This window comes from Penaeus monodon, chromosome 18 (assembly GCF_015228065.2).
Source record: "Penaeus monodon isolate SGIC_2016 chromosome 18, NSTDA_Pmon_1, whole genome shotgun sequence".
In the NCBI taxonomy this organism is placed as follows: Eukaryota; Metazoa; Arthropoda; class Malacostraca; order Decapoda; family Penaeidae; genus Penaeus; species Penaeus monodon.
In genome coordinates, this window is record NC_051403.1 from 47976763 (window position 1) to 48004262 (window position 27500).

Here is a 27500-nt window from a genome sequence, read left to right on the forward strand (position 1 = left end):
AGGTTCGCCTCGACCTTCACGCTGGGATCGCCTCCTACCTGCCGTTCCCTCTTAACTGTAATGTCGCCCTGCTTGTTTTCCCCCTCCCCCACTCTCCTTCCCCCCGTCTCCCTTCCCTCCACCTTTCCTCTCCCTCCTGCCTCCCTTCCTCCCTCGCGTCTCTCTCCCTCCTCTCCCCTCTCCCCTCCTCTCTTCCCTTTCTCTCCACCCTATTCTCCTCTCCCCTCCGTTTCCACCCTACCCTTCTCTCTCCAGCCTGCCTTCCCCTTCCTCTCTTCCCTTCTCCTTCCCCCTTCCTTTCTTCCATTCCTCATGATTTTCCTTCAGCCATGTGCTCTGCCTTGCCCACTCTTGTTGGTATTTTCTTACTCCTTTCTTTCTCTTTTTTTTTCTCGTTTCTCGTTTGTTTTCATTCTTTCTCTTCCATTTCCCCGCGTTGTGTTTCTTTGTGTTTCTGTCCTCCCCTTTCTCTGTTTGTTTCGCTTTGTCTTTTTATTCGTTTTCCTCCATCTCTTTCTTTTCGTTTTTTTCTGGTGTAGGTATGCAGATTGACATATATATATATATATATATATATATATATATATATAATTAATATATTATATATATATATATATATCTATATATATTAATATATATATTTTAAATATATATATTTAATGTATATATAAGTATATATATATATTATATATATATAATATATATATTAGATCTATTTATATTTCCTTCTCGCTCCTCTTTATTTATTATTTTTTTCATTTAAGTCCTTATTATTTTTATCTAGTCTATTTGAACTATTTCTATCCTATCCTCATCCTCTTCTTATTTCTTCTTATATATATATATATATATCGTTCTTATAAGGTCTTGTCTCTGGGTCCTACTATATCGTCATCCCTACTCTCCTCGTCCTTCTCCTACTTCTCTCTCTCTCTCTCTCCTCCTATCTCCCTTCTCTCTCCTCTCCTCTCTCCTCCTCCTCTTATCTTTCCATCGCTCTCCTCTCCTTCCCCTCTCTCCTTTCCCTCCTTCCTCTCTCCCTTCCCTCCTTCTTCCCCTTCTCTTTTTCTTCTCCCTTCCCTCTTCCTTTTCCTCTCCCCCCTCCCTCCCTCCTGACATTTCTTCTCATCCCCCCTCCTCTCCCCCTTCCTCTTCCTTCCCTTCCCTCTCTTCCTTCTTCTTCTTCTCCAGTCCCCCTCCTCGTCCCCCCCTTCTCCTCCTCCTCCTCCTTTCCCCCTCCCACATTCCTCCTCCTCCTCCTCCTCCCCCTTCCCCTCCCCCCCCTCCCCCTCCCACATTCCTCCTCCTGGACTCTATTGGGATTAATCTAAAAGTGCAGTTTAAATGCCTTGTGAAATCTCTTCACGTTCAGTGTCCATTTTCTCAGCACGAACTTTATTTGTTTGTCGTTTTTGTTATTCCTTTTTGGGTTGTCAAATGAAAGATAACTAACATGTTTTTTTTGTCGTCTTTGCATAGAAAGTTGCATTTTTTTTTCTTTGTTATTAATACCGTTATGTGTTAATGTTGTTGTTTTTGCTGTTGTTGTTGTTATTCTTGTTTACGGGGTTGAATTTTTGTTGTTGTTGTTGTTGTTGATTCCTCGAGGTAGTTGGTATACATGAGGTTGATGGCTGGTGGTTGAAAATGCACTGGCGTTGATATTTCTGAGGTCATCATTGCCTAAGGGCGTAAAGTAAGCGGTGTGGACTGGTATGTGACGTAATTTTTGTGTTTTGAAGACTAGCATACTTCTTTTTTTGTTTTTTTTTTATTTTTTTTTTTTTTTTTTTTTACGAGTCAGAATATAAAATGATGACGTCTGTTCATTTTCTGTCTGTCCCTCCATACTTTTTTTTTTTTTTTTGTATTTTCTTTATCTTCATCTTTTACAGTTGTTGAGACTTATTTTTCTGTTTCGTTTCTTCGAAGAAATTTCGTCGACCTGAATTCCAAAAAGTGTCTTGATTTTTATTTTTATTTTATTATTATTATTATTATTATTATTATTATTATTATTATTATTATTATTATATATATATATATATATATATATATATATATATTTTTTTTTTTTTTTTTTTTTTTTTTTTTTTTTTACCACGTGAAGATGCTTCTTGAGCTCGGAATTCATCGCGACAAAAACAGTTTTTTATTCTTCTCAGTAAAAAAAAAAAAAAAATCACGCCGAAAATGGTAGCTGAGCTTTCATGTAAAAAAACGAGAGAAAAAAAAGTTATAACTTAACGACCAGTTTTTTTTTTTTTTTTTTTCGTCTCCGAAGAAACGGGAAACGCCTTCGTTAGGTCTTTAAATTTGATTTTTTTTTTTATTGTTGATGCGTTTTGTTGCGTGAGATTTTTTTTTTTTTTTTCTAGAGGGGAGGGAGGAGCGAGATTTTTTTTTGGGGGGAGGGGGATGTTTTTTTATGTTTCTACAATGTATTGTGTTTTTCCTGTGCTAAGAGTTGTAGGAAATAACTACAGAATCTTTGTAATTTGGCGAAACCGTATTTCTCTCTCTCTCTCTCTCTCTCTCTCTCTCTCTCTCTCTCTCTCTCTCTCTCTCTCGTTCTCTCTCTCTTTTCTCTCCTCTCTCTCTCTCTCTCTCTCTCTCTCTCTCTCTCTCTCTCTCTCTCTCTCTCTCTCTCTCTCTCTCTCTCTCTCTCTCTCTCTCTTCTCTCTCTCTCTCTCTCCTCCCCTTCCTCCATTTTTGTGACTTTTCACTCTGATTCGGTATATTTTCTCTCATTCTTTCTCCCCCATCTTTTATTTTTATTGCGTGTCATGCCATTCATTTCCTATGTCGTCACTTCACACCGCGCTACTTTCTCTGGTTCAGCCGGATTTTGATTTTTAAGTTATTTCCGTTTGTGGAGTTAAAATACCGGGGATATCATTTATCTGTCTCTCTCTCTCTCTCTCTTTCTCTGTATCTCCTTCTCTTTCTCGATCTCTCACTGTCTCTCTGCTCTCTCTTTCTTTTCTCTCTGTTTATTTATTTTCCTCTTTTCTCTTTATTTTTCTCTCTCTTTTCCCCTATTTTTTCTTTTTTTTCCTTTTCCCCTTTCCTTCTGCTTTCCCCCTTTTGCTATCTCTTTTCTCCTCTCCTCTCACGCTCTCTCTTTTTTTCTCTCTACTCCTTCACCCCCTTCCCTTCCCTCCCTCTTTTTTCTCCTCTCTCTCTTCTCCTCTCTCCTCCTCTTTTTTCTCCTCTCTCCTCCTCTTTTTTCTCCTTCTCCTCTCTCCTCCCCCTTTTTTCTCCTCTCTCGTTCGCTCGCTCGTTCTCCCTCTGACTGTCTCTTTCCCCCAATTACTGTTGTCCCATAGAAGTGGGGTGTATAACAGACACTGTAATTAGCAATTTTTTTTTTTTTTTTTTTTTTTTTTTGGGGGGGGGGTTTAGGGGGTGGGGTGAGTAGTGTTCTCATTTGACAACGTTCATTTATGTGTGTGCATGTGCGTGTTCGTTCGTCTGTGTGTGTGTGTGTGTGTGCGTGCGTGCGTTCGTCTGTGTGGGGTGTGTGGTGGTGGTGGTGGTGGTTGTTGTGTGTGTGTGTGTGTGGTGGTGGTGGGGTCGTCGTTTGTTGTGTGTGTGTGTTTTTGTGTGTGGGGTGTGTGTGGGGGTGTGTGTGTGTGTTTTGTGGTGTGTGTGTGTGTGTGTGTGTGTGTGTGTCTTCGTTTTCTCGACCATGAGTTCCATCCCACGAATAGCGTCACAGCGTCTTGCAAAAGGGATTTCAACGCCGCGTCATGGTGTCGAGAGGATTGGCCTGTTTCTGGAGACCGTGGATTGCGGGGAAACTACGTCACCCTGTTGTGGCGTCTCGTGGCCGGTGTGTTCTTGCGGTTTGTTTGAAAGGAAGGGCTAAGGGTTAGGGTGTCCATTGGTGGATGTGAAAATGGGTAATATCGATTTTTTTTTTTTTTTTTTTTTTTTTTTTTTTTTTTTTTTTTTTTTTTGCGTTCTCTTTCTCTTTTTTTCTCTTTCTTTCTCTTCCCCCCACTTTGTCTCCCTCATACTCCCTCACTCACTACTTTCCACTTTTTCCTTCTCCTGTTTCACACACTCATCTCTATCTCTTTTTCTTCCTCCTTCTAATTCCATCCCTCCTCCACCTCCTCCTCCTCCTCCTCCCCCACCTCCTCCTCCACTTCCTCCACCATCACCTCCTCCACCTCCACTTCCACGTCCTCCTCCTCTTCTTCCTCTTCCTCTTGTTCCTCTTGATCCTCCTCCTCCTCCTTCCTCTTCCTTTTCCTCTTCCTCTTATTCTTATTCCTCCTCCTCCTCCTCCTCCACCATCACCTCCCCCACCTCCACTTCCACCTCCTCCTCCTCCTCTTCCTCCTCTTCCTATTATTCCTCTTCATCCTCCTCCTCCTCCTTTCTCTTCCTCTTCTTCTTCTTATTCCTCTTCATCATCCACCTCCTCCTATTCCTCCTTCTCCCCCCCCCCCGTCTGTTCGACCCCCTCTCGGCCCCGATGACGCAATCCCCGCCGAATCCCACAGCTGATTGTCGGCGAACACCCTTCATTTAACTCCCCCTTTTTCTCCTTTTCCCCTTTTTTTCTTTTTCCCCCTTTTCTCCTTTTCTCCTTTTCTCCTTTTCTCCATTTTCCCTTTTCTCCCATTTGCTCGCGTTTCCTCCCCTTGTTCTTTCTTTCCGTTTCATTTCGTTTCCTCTCTCTCCTCCCTTTCTCTGCCCTATTCTCTCCTTCTTTACTGTTTCCCTTCCTTCTCTATTGCTTCCTCCCCTTTCCTCATTTTTCCTCCCGTCTTTTTCCCCATTTCCTCCCCTCTCCTCCCCTTCTCTACCGTTTCCTCCCCTTTTATCGCGCCTCATATTCCTCCCCATCGTCGATTTCCATTTTCTCCACCACTCCTCACTGTCTCTTGAACTGGTATCGGTAAAAAAAAAACGAAATCGGTTAAAATGTCGCTTCTGAACGTTTGCGATGTTGAGAAATTTGCAGGAGAAACGTTTTTGTCGCAACGCGTGAGAGTGAATATCTCTTTCGCACTGTGAGGATGTTCGTTCTCGCTCCTACCTTCTTTTTCGCTGGATTTCAGTAGAGTTCAGTAGAGTTCCGTGATTGGTTTGTCCGAGAGGCCGTCTTGCAGTGCATTCCTGGTTGAACATTGCACAGTTGCAGCTTGACTTTGGGCGGGGAGCGGGAGTATTGTTGCCTGCGAATCTCGTAGCCCAGAAGTCGGGTTGAATTCTGCATCTTCTGTGTAACGATTATTCATTTCATTTCATTCTTTATATAGATAGATAGATAGATAGATTTATTTTTATTACGTGTTATGGTATTCGTTTATTAATAGTAGTATAGTATATAGCCTATTTCGTATAGTGTTTGTGTTTATTAGTATAGTATTATCGCTTATTTCATATAGCATTAGTGCTTATTTCGTATAGTAGTATTATAGTTTATTAGTAAAGTATTCGTGTTTATTTCGTATTACAGTGCCCGTTAGTTTCGTATTTTCAGATCCTCCGTAGCCACAGCCAATCCGCAAGGTGAACAAAAGCAGCAATGAACTTGAACTTCTCTGAACACGGTCGAGAAATCTTGAACAGCCTCTTTTTTCAACATCCAGATTCCTTTGTTTTTGACATGTTTAATCGATATATAACAAAGTGACTTTTTTATCGATGTTTAACACGTTTTATCGATATTTAATGAAGTGACTTTTTTACCGATGTTTAACGAACTAAAAAAAAAAATCTATCGATATTTGACACATTTTTACGGATGTTAAACAAAGTGCCATATTTTTTTTACCGATATTTAACAAACCAACATTTTTTAGCGTTTTTTTCTTTCTTTCTTTCTTTCTTTCTTTCTTTTACCGGTTTCTTTTTCGTAGATGACATTAGTAAGAGTTTTTTTGTTTGTTTGTTTTTTTCTTCCTACATCCGTCCGTGTGGGTTCGCTCTCGCCGGCGGGAACCAGACGATCGAAGTATCACTATTTCCGGGTTGCACTCAAGACCCGAGGGGTGTCTCCTCAATTCACCCCCCCCCCCTCTCCCTCCCTCCGCCGCTATGCCATTTCCTCCTCTTCCCTTCCAATCACTTGGGGTGTTTCCTTTTGAAATTCTTTCCGTGTCACCCTCTCTCTTCCTCTTCTTCTTCGTCTTTGTCTTCTTCTTTCTATATCCTGTCTCTCGTCCTCTTTTTCCTCATTTGTATCTTCTCTCTCTTCTTCTACCTGCACTTCCTCCTACTCCTCCTCCTCTTCCTATATTCTATCTCCTCTTCTTCTTCCCCCCCCCCCCCTCCTCCTCCTCCTCCTCCTCTTCCCCCCTCCTCCTCCTCCTCCTCTTCCCCCCTCCTCCTCCTCCTCCTTTCCCCCCCCTCCTCCTCTTCTTCCTCATCCTTAAGAAATACCTTTCCTTCTGTACTTCCTCCGCGATCTCGGTCGCTTTCCCGTGCTCTGTCTCCTCATCACTCCTCCTCCCCCGCACCTTTCTCACGGGGAATGTGGGTTATCATTTGACTCACGGTGTTTTATGCATGTCATTCTCTCTCTCCTCCTCCTCCTCCTCCTCCTCCTCCTCCCCTCCTCCTCCTCCTTCTTCCCCTCTTTTTCCTCCTGCCTCTCCTCCTTCCCCTCCCCCCCCTCCCCCCCCCTCTCCTCCTCCTCCTCCTCCAGTGTTTGCGCAACCATTATCACTCCGCGCATGCGGGATCCGGGTCATGAATCCGGCGACGACTACACGAACGGCTTCAGGTGGCGGCTCAAGGAAGTGTGTGAGTGATTGAAGAGTGAGTGAGTATCGGTGTGTGAGTGAGGGAGTGTTTCTGTGTGTGAGTGAGTAAGGGAGTGTTTCTGTGCGTGTGTGTGTGTGTGTGTGTGTGTGAGTGATTCTGCGTTTATGTCTGTGTCTGTGTGTCTCACTGGGTCACGCGGAGCCACCTGTCACTCGCACTCTTTCCGTTCCACTTACATTCTTTGAAGGAGGAAGAGAGGGGGTTGGGGGTGGAGGGGGGGAGATGGGTGAATAGAAGGAAGGGGGGGTTAGTGGAGGGGAAGAAACAGCGGAAAAGGGTTATAGGGGCGAAAGAGGTAAGAGAGAGAAGGAGAGAGAGGGGAAAAAGAGAAATAAAGTGGAGAAAGAGAAGGATCGAAAGAAAAAGTATGAATGAATTAATAAGAGGTTAAGAAAAATAAGAAGTGTGTGGAAGGAAAAGGTGGATAGAAACACAAACAAAAGACAAGACACAGACAGACAGACAGACACAGACGGAAGAGTAATTGAAGCATGAGTCACCCTTTCCACTCGGGGAAACACGCTCTCTCGAGTAACAGGTTTCGAACTGGTCGCCTCGGCGTGCGCGGAAGTCGGCTCGAGTAGCGAAGGATTCCTGGCTTGTTTTGGGCCAGAGAGTAAGGGGGGGAGAGGGAGGGAGGGAGGGAGGGAGGGGGGAGAGGGAGAGAGAAGGAGAGAAAGAGAGAGAGAAATAACGCTTTTAGTAGCTAAGAATTCTTTTTTTTTTTCCTTTTCTATTCTTTTCTTGGGTCGTTTTAATGCATGTTTCCTTTTTATAGTAATATTACCATCATCATCTTTAATCATCACCATCATCACCACCAGTATCACCATCCCCATCATCACCAACCTCACCCTCATCACCACCGCCATCCCATCACCATCACCACTATCTCCATCACAACCACCATCAACCACCGCCTTCCCCGCCACCACTAAATCACCATCCGTATCATCACCAACACCACCACCACAATACCCATCCCCATCACCAGCACCATAATCCCCCCCCATCACCACCACCATAATCCCCATCACCACCACCATAATCCCCATCACCACCACAATCCCCATCATCATCATCGTTAAACATCGATCTCGTTTCCATCAGTCGCTGGATGATGACGTAGGGAAAATATCAGAATATCCGGCGCCATCGACCCGCGTGGAGACTCGTGGGAAAGCAGACCACAGAGCGATGATATGGTCGGCTGACCCCTGATAGACGAGTGTAAAAAAAAAAAAAAAAATAAATAAGAAAAATAAACTTTATTTATCGGCGTCCAAAGTGCAGCGCGTCGATTAAACTCGCTCGTCCACGCTATTTTATAACGTTTTATTTTTTTCGAAGCGAAGCGCAATTTCAGGTCGTATTTTGTCTTTCTCGTGTGTGTTTGTGTTTATATATATATATATATGTATATATATATATATATATATATATATATATATATATATATATATATATATATATATATATATATATATATATATTAGACATGTAAAGGAACAGGGTTCGGCCGGACTAAACGAAGTCCTATTTCAGTTCTTGTTCTGTTTCCTTTTGTTTTCTTTGTATGTTTTCCTCTTTTTTTTATGAATATGTATCGAGTGTCACGGAGCAGAGTTCGGTCGGTCACCTAGTTTCCTGCGAGCGCGCGCGCGTGTGAGTAAACAGGCAGGGAAATTGTTACACAGTTATTATGGGGTGACGCGTTCGCTGCTGGCCGGTCCCGGTGCAGGTTCCTTGGCGAGGCCGATGGAGCGTCAAAGGCTCGCTCGCCGGTGAATTTGAGCGGGAAATTGACCGGCTTTTGATGGCACTGGCGTTGTTTCTGTCCGTTTTTTGTTGTTGTTGTTGTTGTTGTTAGTGGAGTTTTGGTAGTTTTTAAAGGTTTTATGTACGGTGTTCTGATTTCCTCTTTTTCACGAAATTTTACACGGTGAATTTAATCCATGCTTGCGTTCGAATTTTTTTTCCCAGTGTGTACATATTGTAGGTGTTTTTTTTTTTATGTGTGTCTGATTTTTTCTTTATTTCATAAAGGAAAGTGATCGATTCTTACGTGTTAAGTACTTTTAATCGTTCGCTTTAAAATATGTCCTTTTTCCCCCCACTTTCGAGAATGGCTTATTTTGATTGTCTTCCGTTATTTTAGGAGTTCAAAGCAGGATGGTGAGGTAGGCCATGTGTGATCGGCCCGGAAGAGACATTAAAAAAATAAGTGGAAATCGCGTTATTTGCAGGTCGTTAACCAAGCTATTTGAGAGAGAAAGAAAGAAGGAAAAAAATAAAGGATGATTGGAAGTCGCGTTATAGAAAGTTGAGAGAACTGACAGAGAAAAGAGAGATATAGAAAAAAAAGAAAAAAGAAAACACAAGCAGCAAGAAAAAAACACCAATAACAGGAATGGGAAAATAGAAGCGAGAAGCCGTAGGCAAAAAGCGGTAGCGAAAGAGCTAGAGAAAGAGAAAGAGCTAGAGAAAGAGAAGAGAGAGCGAGCGCGGGCGTCGGAGCGGAAGTGCCATGGCGTTGGGCGCGCTGACGACCTTCGTGGTGCTGGTGCGTTGGGGCCTGGCGGGCACCCTGACCGTGGGCGTCGGGAGCCTCAGCTGGCTGGTGTGGGGCGCCCTCCAGTGTGCCCTCGCCCCCGCCCACGCCTTTGTCCTCCTCTCGTCGTACCCAGGTGAGTTCGAGAGGGCGCGTGGAAGAGACCCTCTCTGTCGGTGGTTGGGGTTGAGGCGGCAGGGGGCCATGCGGGTGATCTCCATGTGGATTGAGTTCCGGTTCGGGGTTCGGGAAAGGCTTCGAAGCGAGGAGACACTGAAACCCTTTTTTTTCCTCTTCCGACAGCGTACAGCCGCCAGTTCGAAGGTGGGGACGCTCTACACGTACGTCTACGAGACCTCGGTACTGCTGAACGAGCCGCAGGCGCTACCGGTGTCCACGGCGAAGGATGTGGGCTTCCGCGTCGAGCTCTCGGCCGAGGTCACGCCCGTGTGGCAGCACCCCGGCAACGCCCACGAGCAGATCCTGCAGCTTACGGTAAAGAGATTGTTTTTTCTTAATTGCTTAGTTGATTTTTCGTGTTTTTTTTTGGTGTTTTTGGATGTCATTATTGCTTTTAGTCTTTGTTATTATTATTATTAGTAGTAGTAGTAATAACATTATTACTATTGTTAGTAGTAGTATTCTTATTAGTATTATTATTGTTTGTTGTTATCATTATTGTTATTGTTGTTGTTATTGTTAGTATAACTGTTACTATTCCTATTCTCCAAACCATTTCCTTACCTCCCTCCCCTCCCACAGATCGTGGCCCCCAAGCTCTCGGTGAAATCCCGCCAGGGGCCGACCCCGGGGGACTTCGCGCACAAGTCGTCCAAGCTGGAACAGTACAGGCTGCACCCGGTCTTCCTGCATTGGAACAGCGGCCAGATCGGGAAGGTGCACCACTTCGAGGGGGAGGAGGCGTCGCTGCTCAATGTGATGAAGGGCATCTCCAGTTTGTTGCAGGTGGGTTTTGGGTTGGGTCAGGGTGGGTTGGGGGGTTAGGTGGGTTAGTGGGTTGGTGGGTTAGTGGGTTGGGTAGGGCAGGTGGGTTAGGTGGGCTGGGTGTGAGACCTTGTGTATGAGGAGAGAGGGATCTGGAGAGAATTAGGGGAAACGGAGGTAGATATGGTCGATATACTAGGAGGATAAGCTGAATACTTGGCACAAACTTAGAATTATGTAATTATATGTGTTATAAAAATACATACATTTATAATTATATCCTAATCCTTGACCTTTTTTATCTATCCAAACAGCATCAACTAAAGAATGTGAAGCAGAGAGAAATGGACTCCTCAGGGAAATGTGAAGTGACATACAACATGGTTGACCCAACGCACGTCACCAAGTTGAAGCGGAATTGCAAGAACGTCATTCCAGTACAGTTCTTCAACCAAACCAATAAGGTATGTGGGGAAAGTTACCGGATTCTTGATCCTGTATTCTTAGTCTTATTCTTATTCTTAGTCTTATTCTTAGTCTTAGTCTTATTCTTATTATTAGTCTTATTCTTAGTTTTATTCTTCTTCAGCTATAATCCCTCTAGCTTTGTGTAGCCAGAATGACCGACTAGGCAGCCAGGACTGGGGTTAAATCTGGACTTTCTTCTTCATGTCTTCTTCTTCCTCATCCCTTTCCTTTTGATGTGCTATTTCTCTCTCTCTCTCTCTCTCTTTCTCTTTCTCTTTCTTCTCTCTCTCTCTCTCTCTTTCTCTCTCTCTCTCTCTCTCTCTCTCTCTTTCTCTCTCTCTCCTCTTTCTCTCTCTTTCTCTCTCCTTCTCTCTCTCTCCTACCTCTCTCTCTCTCTCTCTTTCTCTCTCTCTCTCCTTTCTCTCTCTCCTCTTTCTCTCTCTCTCTCTCTCCCTCTCTCCTCTTCTCTCTCTCTCTCTCTCTCTCTCTCTCATCTTCTATCTTCCCCTCTCCTCTTTCTCTCTCTCTCTCTCTTCTCTCTCTTCTCTTCTCTCTCTCTCTTTCTCTCTCTCTTTCCTCCTCTCTCTCCTCTCTTCTCTCTCTCTCTCTTTCTCTCTCTCTCTCTCTCTCTCTCTCTCTCTCTTCCTCTCTCTCATCTCTCTCTCTCTCTCTCTCTCTCTCTCTTTTCTCTCTTTTCTCTCTCTTCTCTCTTTCCTCTCTTTGATCTCTCTCTCTCATCTCTCTTCTCTCTCTCTCTCTATCTCTCTCCCCTCTCTCTCTCTCTCTTCATCTCTCTTCCTCTCTCTCCTCTCTTCTCTCTTCTCTCTCTCTCTCTCTCTCTTCTCTTTCTCTCCTCTCTCCTCTATCTCGTCTCTCTCTTTCTCTCTCCTCTTCTCTCGCTCTCTCTCTTCCTTTCTCTGCTCTCTCTCTCTCTCTCTCTCTCTCTCTCTCTCTCCTCTTCTCATCCTCTCTCTCTCTCTCTCTCTCCTCTCTCTCTCCTCTCTCTTCTCGTCTTCTCTCCTCTCTCTCCCCCTTCTCTCTTTCTCTCTCTCTCCCTCCTCTCTCTTCTCTCTCTCTCTCCTCTCTCTCTTTCTCTCTCTCTCTCTCTCTTCTCTCTCTCTCTCTTCTTTCTCTCTCTTCTCTCTACTCTCGATCTCTCCTCTCATCTCCTCTCTCTTCTCTCTCTTTCTCTCTCTCGTCTCTATCTTGCTATTCCTATTCTCCCTTCCTCTCTTCATCTTCATTCAAAAAATCGTACCTTCTTCTCTCTCTCTCCACACTCCAATCCTCTTGCGTCCTTCCTTCTTCCAGCGCCTCATTACTTCTCTCAGACCATCATCATGAAATCCTCCTCAATCTCTCATCTCTCTGCTTCGGTCTTCCGTCGTCATTCTCTCTTCTGATGCCCCACTCTCTCTCATCTCATACCGAAATATACTCATATTCCGTTTCTCTCTTCCTTCTCTCTCTCTCTTCTCATCTCCTTTCCCTTTATTCTATCTCTGCAATCTCTTCGCTCTTTCATATTTCTCTCTTCTCCTCGAGTTATGATTCCTTATTGACTCTTTGAATTCGTATTTTAACAAGAATGTTACAACTTTATCTTATATTTTTATATATTTTGGAGATATTCTTCAGCAATGCAGGCAACCCAGAAAATTATGTATCCATAAGACCATAATAGATAAAGAAATGCTGAGATCTTAAATAAATTAGTTTTAAAATCTGACCTTTGTGTTTTGTGTATTTTAACATGCTGGCATGATGCACATTATTTTTCCATCTCATTAAAAGAAGATTAAGATAATAGTGACCAGTTTTCTCTTCCTTACTAACGACACACCCTAACCTTTGCAGGTCCTTGGTGCCCTGATTGACAGTGAGGCAACTGCCTCATATGTGCTAAACCCGGATGACAAGATCATCGAGAAAGCCACCTCAATGGAGACCCACTTCCTGCGTGTGGAGGCGCGGAAGCAGTCTGGTGCGGAGGTGATGAGCAAGCAGAACCTCCAACTCAAGAGTAAGCAGAAAGTTATCATAGTCGTATTGCTGAGTATTCTTCTTTCTTTTTCGTTTGCTTCTGTTCTTTTCTTTTTTCTTCTTGTTATTATTCTCTGTCTTTTGTCTTTTGTCTTTTTCTGTTTTTCATTGTCTTTGATTCCTTTTGAATTTGTATTATTTAATCCTTTATGATGTAATTTTTCATTAAATTTGCGATTTAATTTGAATTTTGTTAATGAGATTTCATTATGTACAAGTTATTCAAGGATATAATGCCTATTTTACAGATTGTTATAAATATTAAAAGAAAGCAAGGACCTTTTAAGTAGTAAGTCATGTAGAGATAAAATGAGAGAGAGCGGATATAAGAAACCTTTTATTTAAGCTATTCACATTTTGAGTTTAATGGTAAAATACCCTTCCATGTTGATACTGTGGTAGAAAAACCCACAGTGCAAAAATGAAATACATCTAGTTTTTCCATTGTGGGTTTTTCTACCACATTATAAGTTGATAGATAGCTAGATGTGCCTGTAGAAAATTGTTAACAATTAACTGGGCATTATTTCAGGTCGCAGCAAGGTTAACAGCCCTAAATACGCAGGAAACACAGCTGCTGAAGCATTACGATCCATTGCCAAAAAGCTGAAGAAATCTATCGTCACAGAACAGCTTACAACGAACCCTGAGGCAAAGGAGTGTATTTCATGCAAATCGGTGAGTGGCCTTGCTTTTTGGTACCTTATAGAAATATTGAAATGTGATAAATCCTTTGTACAACATGAATTTTTCAAAAAGCGAGAGCATAGTAAGTACTGTAATGATGATGATGATGATGATTATTATGATAAAAATGATAATAGTAATAATGAGAATTCCAAATCAATCGCCCTTAACTAAAACTTCACAAGTTCATGAATTCATAAATAAATTTTCTTGCCATTTATGTATTGATTTATGTTCAATTCACATTATACAAGATTCATATATATATTTGATCCTTCTTTTTTTCATCTCTCAGTTGAAGGCATTAATCAGCAGCTTCTACAACACTCTCAGTCCCAAGAACCTGGGCACGCAAGGCTCAGCTATCGCTTTCGTGAGGCTGCTGAGGAAAGTGCGCGAGAGTGACCTCGACACCATCAAGGCGATCCTCAAGGATAAGAAGAATGCCAAGATTATGTGAGTTTTATTACATGGTGCTGTAGATCACGCACGCACACACGCATGCACACACACACGCACGCACGCACGCACGCACGCACGCACCCCCACACACACACCCACACACACACACACACACACACACACACACACACACACACACACACACACACACACACACACACACACACACACACACACACACACACACACACACACACAGATTGAATGAGTGAGTGAGTGAGAAAGTAAGTGTTCATGTGCATGTGCCTTTTCTTTTTCTTTGTTATGTGTTTGTTTTTGTATCGTCATCCATTCTTTGGTTTTCTCCGATGAGATTAAAGTACATTTTTTTTTTTCCTCTCTCTCTCTCCCTCTCTGTCATCTTCTTTATTGTTTTATTACTTGCTCTATATGTTTATATGTTTCTTATATTCCTGAGTCTGTGCTGTTGCATTATCTTCTTTTTAACAGTAATTTTTGAAACAAGAATTAAGCATTTCTAAAATATGGGGGAAACAGCTTTGTTGCCAATTCAAAAATAATTAATTTTTTTATATTTCAACATTAAACTTGCACCTTTTATTCCCAAATGTACAACTTCAAATCGGAAAGAGAATATATATTGATATGCTCCACCACAGGCCACAGCTCCTCGACATCTTGGCCGCAGCTCAGACGATTCCCTCGCACAAGGCCGCCATGTCCGTGCTCAACTTTGGTGGTCCGATTGACAACCCCGAGAGATATCTGCTGGGTCTCTCCTTAGCAACACATCCTTCAGAGTTCATCTTGCAAGGTGAGTGGTGTGTGTGGTGGATCTTTCGAGAGTTCCTTAGCAACACATCCTTCCGAGTTCATCTTGCAAGGTGAGTGGTGTGTGTGTTGGATCTTTCGAGAGTTTGTATATCTTTTATAAGGTGTGAGTAAAAGTGGATAATACCAAGGTTTGAAATTGCTGGTTAATGTCCAGATTTTATTGTATACGAGTTATTTTATTAATTCTAGTTTGAAATGTTAGGTTACCATATGATGTAAGTGGTTGTGATTCCTTTTCTTTTGTGCCTTTACTTCATTTTTCACAAATAAACTCAACCTAACCTATCTTAATATTGATTTATGGTTTCAAAATGACAATTTAATTTTGGGCTTTCACTCTTCTTGGTATGTTTTAAGTATATGAACTTTTTTAAAAACTCTTTGCCTCTTTTTTTTATCAAAGTGTAAGTAGAAAGAAAAGATTATCTTTCTAAGAAAGAAATTGTTAGAGAAATAAGTTAGTTATGATGTGTTTTTATTCCGTTTTCAGATTTAATGAAACTTGCAAAGAAGGGTCTCAATAATGACAAGCTGTATGAGACTCTTGTTTTAACAATAGCCTCTGTCAGCCACACTTTCTGCAAGGTTTCCAGCAACTGCAAAAAGCCTGTAAGTAAAACTGTTTCTTTTTCTTTCTGTCCTTCATTTTTTTATTGCTCATTAACCCAGAGGTTATCCTTTTTATGACAGTGAATCTCTCACTTTAGTGTTATCCATTTGTACATGCAATGATATGTGGATTGCTTAGGGAAGTTGATCTATGTAGAAGGGATGGGGAAGACTGTTATAAAGAACTCAATCTATGTGTGCTACAGCATGGGGAAGCTGGAGTGCAAAGAAAACTTGTAAAATTCAATTATGTCCTCACATGTGATTCGATCTGAGGCCTAGGATCTAATTTTTTAGGCATGACTCATGTACTTGAGAATGATTCAGGTACCCTCCTCCAGCCTCTCCAAATACAGGAATCTAGTCAGTAAAGCAAATAAACTGTCTCTGCCGAGGCTAACATTGTCATTCTCTTCCAGATTATTACTGAAGTCCAAGAGTTTATGGCAAGTAAGTTAGAGAACTGCAAGAGTGAAGACTGTCAGCTGATTTATATCCGTGCTTTAAAGAACTTCAGGAAAGCAGATACGATGGAGATCCTCCTGAAGTATGCAGAGGGCAAAGCACGCAAACCAGCAATATATGCAACAAGAGCATTGCAAACTATGCCTGGTAGTTTCATCACTGAGAAGGTAATTGGCAAGAATGTTTTTTGATATTTTACTATGTTGCTGAAAAATTGCCTTTTAGAAAATACATTATTTCATCAGAATGCGGACTGAGTATTCCATGAGGAAATATTATAAGAGAAATAATGCTGACCTTTGTCTCCAAACAGATCCTCAAGAGACTAGAGCGAGTTTTCCTGGAATTAAATCAGCAGCATGACTCTAGCGTTCGAGCCATGGCAGCAGATATTATCCTGCAGCATCAGCCCAGTGAGGAATTCCTTAAAGCACTGTTCCACGTCATGACCTCACATGAAACCAGAGAGCTGAACACCCTCTTGTTGGGGAGAGTTTCTGACTTGGCCAGAAAGGACGAACATTTGCAGAAGGTAGGTTGTTAGATTAGATTTTGTCTAGATTTTGTGTTTTTGTATTTTTCAATGTATATTTATAGTATTTTTCTTTCCTTTGTCTTTCCTTCTGATGTTATTTGAACATCAATTTTTTTTCCAGTTTTTCCCATTTAAATTAATTAATTAATTAATTAATTAATTTTTTTTTTACAGCTATTGAAGACTGTGCTAAGGACTCCAACTTTTAACAATTACCACATCCATGGGCAAGGAGGGTTGTCATCTGCATTCTCAAGAATGCTTGCCGAGGACAAAAGTGCCAACTCCTCCTTCAGCAACATGCTCGAAATCAATGGGGGACTCCTCAAGAGGTCTACAGTTGATGTCTTCGTGAACAGTGAAGACTCCCAGATGAGGCTTCTCTCTGTAAGTAATTATGCTTGAGAATTCCTGAATACTATTTGAAATGTGTGTATTTTTGAAATTATAGTTTTATCAAGTTTTAGGTTGGATATTTATGGTATGTCCATATCAGTTTATAATGTAATTAGCATTTGATATAGAGAGGGGTGTGAGTAGGAAAGTATTGCATCCAAGTATTTGTGATGAAATTAATTTACAAGACATTGGGCCTTACCACTCTTTTTTTTCTCCAACACCTTATTCTAACCTACCTCTTTTCTCTCTCCCATAGATTGGCATTTTCGCAGGTGGACTTTCTGTCTTTGGAGGAGAGGATGCAGTTGATGATGGAGAAGAAGCCAACGCTGGTATCGAGATGACTTTGATGGACACACAGCTTCGACCATTTGTGTTCTTCACTGGCCAAGGGGAGCTGATGGGACATGTATGGGCTGGCACAGGGTCAGAGAAAACCACAGCACTCCAGGTACAGCTATGTGTTTTTTTCCCCATACTTTAACAGTAGAGGAATATCTGCATTGAAGGGATTTGATAGTGGTGTTTTCCTTTTTGTAAGGCCTCTGGCTTGATGTTACTCGACATCTTGTACAGACTTATGTAGCTACTGTTTACTGAAGGTAGGAATTCAAAATTATTGGAACATAGATAGATAGAATTGACAAATAATAATAAAGTAAGAAGCAGAAATTAAAATTGTTCCAAATCCATGTTATGTGGATGAAATTTCAAGAAAAGGTGATTCGACTAAAGTTGACATTTTTAATATTAACATAAAGATTCCATGATTACTGTATGTGATTATGTAATTAAATATACCAGTAATCATAATGGTAGTAATACCTTTCTTATGCTGTATTTAAAGATGATTCTTTATAGATTTGTTTTTTTATGTGGAATTAACTTTCAGAGATTTTAAAGGTAATGAATTTTCTCTTCCATAAAGCTTAACAGGATTATTCACTCCATGCATTCACAGGGCTCCTTGTTGCTGCAAGACCACCTCCAGATCGTCCCTCTTCAGAATGGTTTTAATGCCGAACTCCTCCTCAATGGTGCCATATCGTATGACTTCTCTGGCCAAGTACAAGTGTCTCTCTGGAATAGGAATGCTCACAGTCTGGTGGAAGTTGGGTGAGTTTCCATTAACGCATGTTTTGTTTGTAAGAAAGATAAGAGAAGAAGAGAAGTTTTTACATGTTTTATTTCATTATCTTTTTTTTTCTTTTTTTTTTATAAACGAGGATTTTATTTTTGATTTAAGAGATGGGGGGACTAGGAATTTTGGAATTCAAGGATGTTACTTTTGCCACTGTCTTTATTACTCTTTTTCTATTTATTTTTTTCTTAAATGTGGATATGTCGTATATATTAGTTATTAAGCGTTAAAGAAATGCAAATGACCATGTTTATTTATTTATAATTAAATACAGTAATGCTGTATTTGCAAGTCACAAGCATTTACTAGTGAAAATACATATTGCTTCGCAGGGCCGCTATGATTGTCCAAGGTGTAGCCAGAGTAGACAGCTCCTTCGTGCAGACTCTCATTGAGTTTAACTCGGGAGGACAGACGCAACTGAACTTCGTCACCGACCTTGAGTTCTACGACGAAGTCATTATGTGTTTACAAATGGTAGGTTTTTCATTGTGGTTGGCCAGTGACGTTCTGAGATATAGGGTACTGATCGTTATTTTTTATGATGGTATGAAACACCATATAATAGCTTTGATGTTTTGAGTGCTCTTCAGATGGTTTATGTATGCCACCGAAAACTGAATTGATCATAGAGAGACATACCAAAGTTCTATCTATATTAATGTATATGAACACATTTGCACTCTCACTAGTTTTACTTGCTAAATTTGGACTCTTCCCTTTGTTCCAGGTGCAACCCAACTTCGAGGTTGTGAACAATGTACGAAAGCTCGAGCGCATTCCTGGAAGCAATTATGTGTTGCGTAAATACAAGAAAAATACATCTCCTGTTCCCGGTAAAACATATGTAATGAATAAGAAAAATACTGAACTATGTAATAAGATGTTTAATAAATAAATTGATATATATTTTTTTAACTAGCTTATTTAGATGTTGTATCAGTCATAGGATAAAAGAATCATTGGTTTTGATAGACTTTTTTCTTACATTTTTAAAAAGACCAAGATAGTATGCCAGAGTAAAGGAAAAATGCCATTGAACAAAGTCGGGTACAATGAACAGTCAGTTTCGACAATAGATAGGGAATACAAGTTTGAATATTTACAAACTCAATATACGATACTCATTCCAGCATAAAAAAAAAATACTACAAAAGAGAAAATTGCTGATTCTTTGTTACGATTTATTCATCCTCAAAGAATTATCTAAAGACTTGCCAGTAGCTTAGATTTCACCTTTGGTGCCTTTTATACCGTTGTAGACATGTCTTCTACCTCGCCTACTACTGTTGTGTCTCATAGACATAATATGGAGTCATACACAAGGTCACAATGATGAGTATGTGTAGATAGGTATATTTTTCTTTATACAGTAGGTTTTAAACTCGTGTCGTTATTAACACTATTTTTTGTGGGCATAAAGAAAGGAAAATACTTTTTTTCTTCTTCTTTTTTTCTTTCTTTTCATTGGCATAGTTGGTTATTTTCCCTTCCTCCTTTTTTTTTTTTTTTTTTTTTTTTAAGGATTGACATGACTACAATAATTATTATTTTGTAATCATGTATAGTAGAAAGAAAGGAAAATATCGAGGCTAATTTTCTCCTGGTATTTTTAAAAGTCATTTTAATTTTGGAAAGTATAGCAGTGTTAGGAGACAGTGCAAGGCATGCACCATATATCATTTTCTGTTCTCCTCGCAACATTCCCGTAGGATTTGGTTCATTCTCGCTTGACTGAACATTCTCAGAACTGGTGATATTAAGTCATGTTGTGCTTTCAGGTGGTTGCTCACACAGACAGGTTGCAGTTTTGTAGCTTTCTGTATTACCTGTTTACTTAAGTTTGCCCTTTTTTTTCCCCCGAAGGATACAAGTGTGAAAAACTATTTTTTAAGGAGATTGTGTTTTCTTGATTTTATTTCTTTTTTTTTATTTATTCGTCTTTTTAAAGTATGCCAGTAGTATTTTTGGGTGATATTCAAGTAAGAAAAGGATACTAATAATGGCAAAATAACTTTTGTTTTTGCTATTACAGAATGACATTTAGACTTGGGTGATAAATATATATTGTGATGTTAACATTAGATTACACTTCTATCTAGAGAACTGTAATAAAAATGAACTACAGTGCATGTGGGCATTTCAATATCATTTCTTTTTCTACTCTTTGTCACACTTTGTAGAAGGCACTGCTCATTGTAGTTTTATCTAATAGTAGCTATTGAACCGAAATACACAATTCATGAAACTGAAAAAAAAAGAATGCATTTCCCTCGAGTTAAACCATTGTGGGGTAGACTGTGATAATATGCTAATATTGTTGATTATAAAGACCATGTTTCGGCCTGGGAATAAAGACCACATTTCAGCCAGGGAATTTGTAATCTTCGTTATCCAAATGTATATTTTTGAAGGTTGAAAGCCACTGTAATATGATGAAAAAGGCATTACTAATTACTGACCTATTGCATTGTCTTAATGTTTATTTAATGAGTGATTTTCTTTATTAAGGAATCTGATGAACACTTTAATATTTTTTTTTTTTTTTTTTTCATCTTGCTTTCTTGTTTTATTTATTTTGATTTTTTTTTATGACTGTGCCAATTTTTGCATGTCTTTTTCAAATAATTTTTTTTATCCTTATTTTTTGGTTATTTTGTATATATGTGATTACCAAACCCAAGAAATAGAAATGATCCTATTAATTAAGACTTGTTATATTGTATTTTCTTGTACTACTTATAAATTGTTATATTAGTTCACATGTATATTTTTTCTTTTAATAAAGTACTTTAGGTATGTAGTTCTTTATTTAAACCCAGAAAGAACTTCTAAAAAAAAAAATGAAGATGGAATCTGTTGTTCCATTTATATTTTTATCTTTTATTCATATGTATCTTTATCTTTTATCCTTATATTTTTTCCAATGTGCAAATCATCCTACGAAATAATCTCCCCTTCGTTCACCTGCATATGGGAGGAACACTGGTTTTAATATTCCTTATTTTCCGTTTATTTCTACAATTTTATGTATGTATGCTTTTGTGTGTCTTTATGCCTGTGTGTGTGTGTGTGTGTGTGTCTTTATGCCTCTGTGTGTGTGTGTGCTTGTCTGTCAATAAGCTTGTGTTGCAGCGATAGCCATCTCGTCTGGCAACGGAATCCCTCGCCTCCAGTAGATGGAAACCCCGGACTTCCGTTACACACGGGGGATGATTTAGAAGCAAAAATGTAGCAGACTCGCAAGGCACACCAACAAGAATATTCATTGTAACAAATGGAATAAAACAAAATTATTATCATTTATTATTATTATTATTATTATTATTATTATTATCATTACGTTGCTTGATAGCATGGACGTTCAGTTATATTTCGGTAATATGTGATTCTGCTTGTGTGTGTTTTTAATGTCTGTTTTCATGTTTGTATGACTAAGTGTTTATAGTTTATGTATATGTTTGGATGTCCGTAGGTTACTTTGTTTTAATGTTAAAGCTTATGCTCATATCTCTGTATTTACATGTGTGTGATATATTAGAATGTCTGAATTTTGGTATATTGTTTTTTTTACTGTGGATTTCTTCTTCGTCTTCATCATCTTCGTCTTTATCGTCATCTTCATCGTCTTCATCGTCGTCGTCTTTATCGTCATCTTCATCGTCATCGTTATCGTCATCTTCATCTTCATCTTCATCTTCTTATGTGAATAATTAGTCTATTGTCGAGGCTGTTTCTAAACTTCTTTTTCAAACTTATCGCTTAGAACCGTGGCATAAACTTTTCCAGCTTAAACACAAAGTTGTATATCACAAATATAACCTAGTTTAGTAAGCCTATTTATTTAACACTTGTAAAAAAAGAATAATAATAAATAAATAAATATATATATATAAATGTATATATTGTAGAACTGCTATTAATTGTCGCCCTCCCCCCCCCCCACAGGGTATCGACTAATTTCGGAACCGATGGCTTAGAGTAATTTAATTGCGGATTTTATATGATGAACTGGCAACCTGTTTTACAATTCCTATATTAAAGTTATCGAAACATTATGAATAAAACGCCCCACGCTCATAGATATCAGTATGGTTTTAGTCCTTTTTATATTCTTTAATTCTTCAAATTGTGAAAATTAACGAAAATTTCCTGGCATTCGTGTGGAATTTGCAACTTTGATTATACTTCGGTAAAGAGAGTGGTAGATAGTAAATGAAGATGGGGTCATTTTCTTGATGAGATAATGATATGAGAATGAGATAATATGTGTTAATTGTAATGGAAATAATGGAGGTAATAATAATAATATTTCACACACACACAGTATAGAATATGAAATTCGTGCCCAATTCACAGGGCGTGAACAGAATTCTTGTGACAAAATAATTATAATAATGATAATAAAAAACAATAATAAAAGAATTCATAAATATTATTAAAAAAAAGGAAGTCGTGCATATCTCGAATGAGTAAAAAAAAAAAAAAGAAAAAAACATGGCGCGGGGCATTTCAAATTACCCAAGGTCGCGGCAATGTCGTTTCCGTGGGTGTCGAGCAACAGGTCACGGATGCCGTTGGATGGATACTCATAGTTGCTATTGCTGTTGTTGTGTTTAGTAGTAGCAGTACTGTAGTAGTTGTAGTTGTTGTTGTTGTAGTATTTGTTGTTGTTGTTGTTGTTGTTGTTGTTGTTGTTGTTGTTGTTGTTGTTGTTGTTGTTGTTGTTGTTGTTGTTGTTGTTGTTGTTGTTGTTGTTGTTGTTGTTGTAGCAGCAGTTGTTGTAGCAGTTGTTGTAGCAGTTGTAGTTGTAGTAGTTGCTGTAGTCGTAGTAGAAGTAGAAGTAGTAGTAGTATAATAACACCAGTCGTAATAATAGTAACAGTAGTAGAAGTAGTAGTAGTAGTAGTGTCAGTCATAATAGTATTATTAGTGGTCGTAGTACTACTAGTAGTAGTAATAGTATCAGTCGTAATAATAAATGACATGACTACTATTACTATTAACAGTTATTAATATTATCGTAATTTTCACGTTATTGATATTTTTAATTACACCTATTGGCTAACATACATGTGTTAATGTATTATCTTGATCTTATTAATGTATGTAATTCTAATGAAGATTTAGTCGAAACACGTTAATTGCATCTTTTATGTTCAGACAATAGAGCAAGGTTGTGTTAATGATAATGAATATGTTTGTCTGTTTGCTTTTCTTCTAAAACGTCACTGAATTATAGGTTGTAGGTATATTAAATGTTTTAAATTTTATTCTTTCTTATCATCTTCCTCCTCTTCCTTCTCTTCCCCCCCATGCCTCCTCCACTTCCTCGTCATCGCCACACTCATCTCATCATCACCTCCCTCCCCTCCCCTCTCACACCTACCCTCCGTCCCCCTCATACTCATCCTCATCTTCATCCTCATCTGACACCTCCCCCTCCCCCTCCCCTCATCCTACACCTCCCCCTCCCCCTTATCCTACACCTCCCCCTCCCCCTTATCCTACACCTCCCCTCCCCCTCCTACACCTCCCCCTCCCCCTTATCCTACACCTCCCCCTCCCCCTCATCCTACACCTCCCCCTCCCCCTCATCCTACACCTCCCCCTCCCCCTTATCCTAACACTCCCTCCCCTACTACACCTCCCTCCTCCTCTCCACCTACTCCCCTCATCCTCACTCCCCTCCCTCATCTACACTCCCTCCCCTTATCCACACCTCCCTCCCCCCATCCTGCCTCCCCCCCCTTCATCTCCTCCCCCCTTTCCTCCCTCCCTCCCTCTCTCCTCCTCTCCTCCCCCTTATCACACTCCCCTCTCCTTCCCCCCTCTCTCCTACACTCTTTTACACTCCCTCCCCTCTCCTACCTTCCTTCATCCTTCTCTACTCCTTATCTTATCCTCATCTCTCATCTACCTTCTCCTCTCCTCTCCTCTTCCTTTCATCATTTTATATTCCTTTATTCCCCATCACGCATGTGTAGTTTATGTCTCGGTGTATCTAGATGCCTTATTTGATTTTTTTCTTCTTTTTTTTATTTTCTGTTTTGTCCCAATCGTTTAAGTTATTTTTTAAAATCTTTTTCGCCAGTGTTTGGTCGTGATGCTAGATTTTTTTTTTATTTTATTATCAGTTTTTGTTTTTTTATTAATCTAAAAATGTTTATCATTTGATCATTATTGTTATTGACATTATTATTATCCTTATTGTTGTCATTATTATTATTATTTTCATTATTATTATTATTATTATTATTATTATTATTATTATTATTATTATTATTATTATTATTATTATTATTATTATTATTATTATTATTATTATCATCATCATCATTATTATTATCATCATTATTGTATTGTATTTTTACTCTTTTCGCCACAATACCTTATCATAATGCTATTATATTTTTTTGTACAGTTGTTTTGAGATTTTTTTAAAAATCCTCAAAGCAAGTTGTTTATCATATGTTTATTATCGTTATTAACGTTATCATTATCATTATTGTTATCATTAGTAGTAGTAGTAGTAGTAGTAGTAGTAGTAGTAGTAGTAGTAGTAGCGGTAGTAGTATGCTTATAGTAGTTGTAGTAGTAATAGTAGTAGTAGCAGTAGTAGTGGCAGTAGCAGTGGTAACAGTAGTAGTAGTAATAATAATAGTAATAGTAGTAGAAGTAGTAATAGTAGCAATATCTTTATTTACTACCGCTGGTATATACTCGTACTGCTATAACTACTACTACTGTTAGCTGTTTTTATTATTATCATAATATTCATGTGATTTTTCTTAGTTATTTTGATCTTTTTATAATCGTTGTTATCCTCTTTATTAGTAGTACTATTATCATTATTGTTTTATTATTGTTGTTGCTGTTATTATTGTTACCATTATTATCATTACAGTCATTATTATCATCATAATTATCGTTATCACTGTCATTGTTATTATTATTGATATTATTATTATCATTATTATCATTATCATTATCATTATCATTATCATTATCATTATCATTATCATTATCATTATCATTATCATTATCATTATCATTATCATTATCATTATTGTCATTATTACTATTATTGTTATTATTATTATTATTATTTTTATTATTATTATTATTATTATTACTATCATTATTATCAATATCATTATCATTAAAAGAGATATTTGTGATTTTCCCAGACAAGCATCTGCATTCTCGACACGTGTGGGGGAAGAACACACTGCATGTTGATTGCAAGTGTTAATCTGCAACGTAAATATGGCCATTGGATTTAGGACTAGACTTTTTTTTTCTTGCTTGTTTAAAGTTACGTGGAAAATTTTATATGAAAGTTAAATATTTGTGAATATTGCTTGTTCTGTCCTTTTATCAACATGATAGTCTGCCTTTGTCATGCTTCGTAGTTTAAAATGAGAGAGAGCGAGAGAGAGAGAGAGAGAGAGAGAGAGAGAGAGAGAGAGAGAAGAGAGAGAGAGAGAGAGAGAGAGAGAGAGAGAGAGAGAGAGAGAGAGAGAGGGAGAGAAAGAGAAGTGAGAGAGAGAGAGAGAGAGAAGTGAGAGACAGACAGAGACAGAGAGAGAGAGAGGGAGAGACCTGGGTCGTGCAGTATTGTAAAAAAAAAAATCCGCTTCTATGGAACCGCCATACCTTGCAACCTTTGTGTACCATAGCTTGCCTGTGAGGCATTAGAACCTTTATTTTTATCTCTCGTCTTATCGATTTTCTTCGCTTATCCATTTTTTGGCAAAACATGTTTAACTCACTGTCTCCAGCTGCCTATTGTTATTCTTGAATCTCATAGTAATGTAACTGCTTGCACGAGAGAGAGAATATTTACTATTGGTGTTACCATCGTCATTATTTTGATGTTGAAACCTTGACTTTGCACTGTTCTTCATTCTGTTTATTAGATAAATTATTTATATAATTGTTTATCTGTTTGTTTATCCATTCAGTATTAATAATTCATTAACTAGTTAGCTATCTATTTTTTTTATCATTCTGTTTATTTATGTAGTTAATCATTAATTTGTAATTAGACCATATATAAACATCTGATATACTGTATTTGATTGTTTTATGTAACGTACATGTTTTCTAAGTTAATAAATTTCACCAGAAATAACACAGAAAAAAGGAAACATATATATATTGAGCAGGACAAGCACTCAAGGACACCGCGCCACAGCTCTGGTGCGAGGCTGGAGATCCTGCAGTTGTTTTTAGTCATTAGGAGACCGAGAGGCGTCCGCACCTCACCTGGATCCTGGGACACCTCCTTCCTCCTTCCTCCTCCTTAAAAAAAGAGAGAGGAACATCCTTAGGTATCCTTAAGACCTTCCTTCCACGGTGTTACGTCGTAGGCAAGGACATGATCGCGACAGACGAAGCGCTGCGGAGACTCGGCACTCTCTTCTATGTCGTGTCACCGAGGTCCTCCTCCTTCAGCACGGTCAAGGAGGTGCCGAACTACATCAATGAGGTGAGGTGTAGGTTTGTGCGTATTTAATCTGTACACGCACGTACACACACGCACGCTAACACTTACATACGCACACACAAACACACACACACACACATACATGCGTACGTATACACGCACGCACACATACATGCACATACACACATACACGCACACACACACACACACACACACACACACACATAGATAGATATATGAACAGATAAACATAGACACACAGACAGACATAGATAGATATCCCTGAGTGTTTTTATATCAGCGGTTCCCAAAATTCTCCCGGTGGATTCCCCCCCCCACCTTCTCTCATACACATACATGCGAACACATACTTTTTCTATTTTTTTGGTATGCTTCGAATTGAGAACAAGATTGAGCAAAAAAGGCGTATTTCACAAATAAAACCTAATCCAACAAACCTATTTATTTACCAATATCAACTATCTCTCCCCTACCGCCTCCCCTTAACCCCCCTTCCAAATCTCTCCAACGCCCATAGGGGGCTGTACCGCCCACTTTGGGAAACCAATATTTCGTATGAACATTTCTCCTTGTTCCTTCATCATCGTCATCGAAGTCCTATCGCAGGCAGTCCCCTGGTTCGTCGTCATCGTGCTTTTCAAGGAGCTGTGTGGGCGCGCGCAGGGTCGTCAGCTCGGCCGCATGTGTGATAACGTGACTTCGCTGGGTCACGCCACGCTCTACGAGTCCGTCAAGTGAGGCCTTTGGAGGTTTTATCTTTTACTTTTTTTTTTTTTTTTTTTTTTTTTGTTGTTGTTGTTGTTGTCTTGTTTTCCTCATTTACCTGTTTTTGTTTTTGTTTTTCTCTCGCATTTTCATGTTTGCTTGTTTTTCTCATTTTCGTGTTTTTGGTTTTGCTTTGTTTTTCATTTTTTTTCTTTTCCTATTTGTTGTTGTTTTTTCATATTCTTACTGTTTTCGTTTTTTTTTTTCTCCTGTTCTTTTTTTCGATCATTTGTGGTTTTTATATTAGAACCTTTTCGTTTTTCTTTCTTATTCTTCCCCTTTCATTTTTTTCTTCCCTTTTCGTTCTTTTTCTCATATTCTCGACTCCTCGTTCTTCTCTTATTCTTCTTCTCCACCTTTCGTTCTTTTTTCCGTA

General features: G+C 39.2%; 2 protein-coding genes across 2 annotated transcripts in view; both read left to right on the forward strand.

Moving 5' to 3' along the window:
- The window catches only part of LOC119584823 (microsomal triglyceride transfer protein large subunit-like), a 51943-nt gene extending 31258 nt beyond the window's left edge, over nt 1-20685 (forward strand). The window contains exons 4-18 of the mRNA XM_037933465.1: nt 9641-9832; nt 10100-10303; nt 10597-10746; nt 12608-12773; nt 13326-13471; nt 13776-13936; nt 14563-14717; nt 15228-15346; nt 15766-15978; nt 16125-16343; nt 16521-16733; nt 17002-17196; nt 17707-17861; nt 18219-18363; nt 18617-20685. Coding sequence (XP_037789393.1) covers nt 9641-9832; nt 10100-10303; nt 10597-10746; nt 12608-12773; nt 13326-13471; nt 13776-13936; nt 14563-14717; nt 15228-15346; nt 15766-15978; nt 16125-16343; nt 16521-16733; nt 17002-17196; nt 17707-17861; nt 18219-18363; nt 18617-18784 — 2601 coding nt within the window. The 3' untranslated portion in view covers nt 18785-20685. The remainder of the gene's footprint in view (nt 1-9640; nt 9833-10099; nt 10304-10596; nt 10747-12607; nt 12774-13325; nt 13472-13775; nt 13937-14562; nt 14718-15227; nt 15347-15765; nt 15979-16124; nt 16344-16520; nt 16734-17001; nt 17197-17706; nt 17862-18218; nt 18364-18616) is intronic.
- Nucleotides 20686-26131: 5446 nt separating this feature from the next.
- Nucleotides 26132-27168, forward strand: LOC119584561 (alkylglycerol monooxygenase-like). The gene is made up of 2 exons (XM_037933243.1): nt 26132-26380; nt 26966-27168. The coding sequence occupies exons 1-2, from the start codon at nt 26270-26272 to the stop codon at nt 27095-27097; spliced, it is 243 nt and encodes an 80-aa protein (XP_037789171.1). The 5' UTR covers nt 26132-26269; the 3' UTR covers nt 27098-27168.
- The last annotated feature ends 332 nt before the right edge of the window (nt 27169-27500 follow it).

Coding starts and splice junctions, on each gene's coding strand:
- LOC119584561 (XM_037933243.1), top strand. CDS start 26,270: ATGATCGCGACAGACGAAGCGCTGCGGAGACTCGGCACTCTCTTCTAT. Junction 26,381..26,965: donor TGCCGAACTACATCAATGAG/GTGAGGTGTAGG, acceptor GTCCTATCGCAG/GCAGTCCCCTGGTTCGTCGT.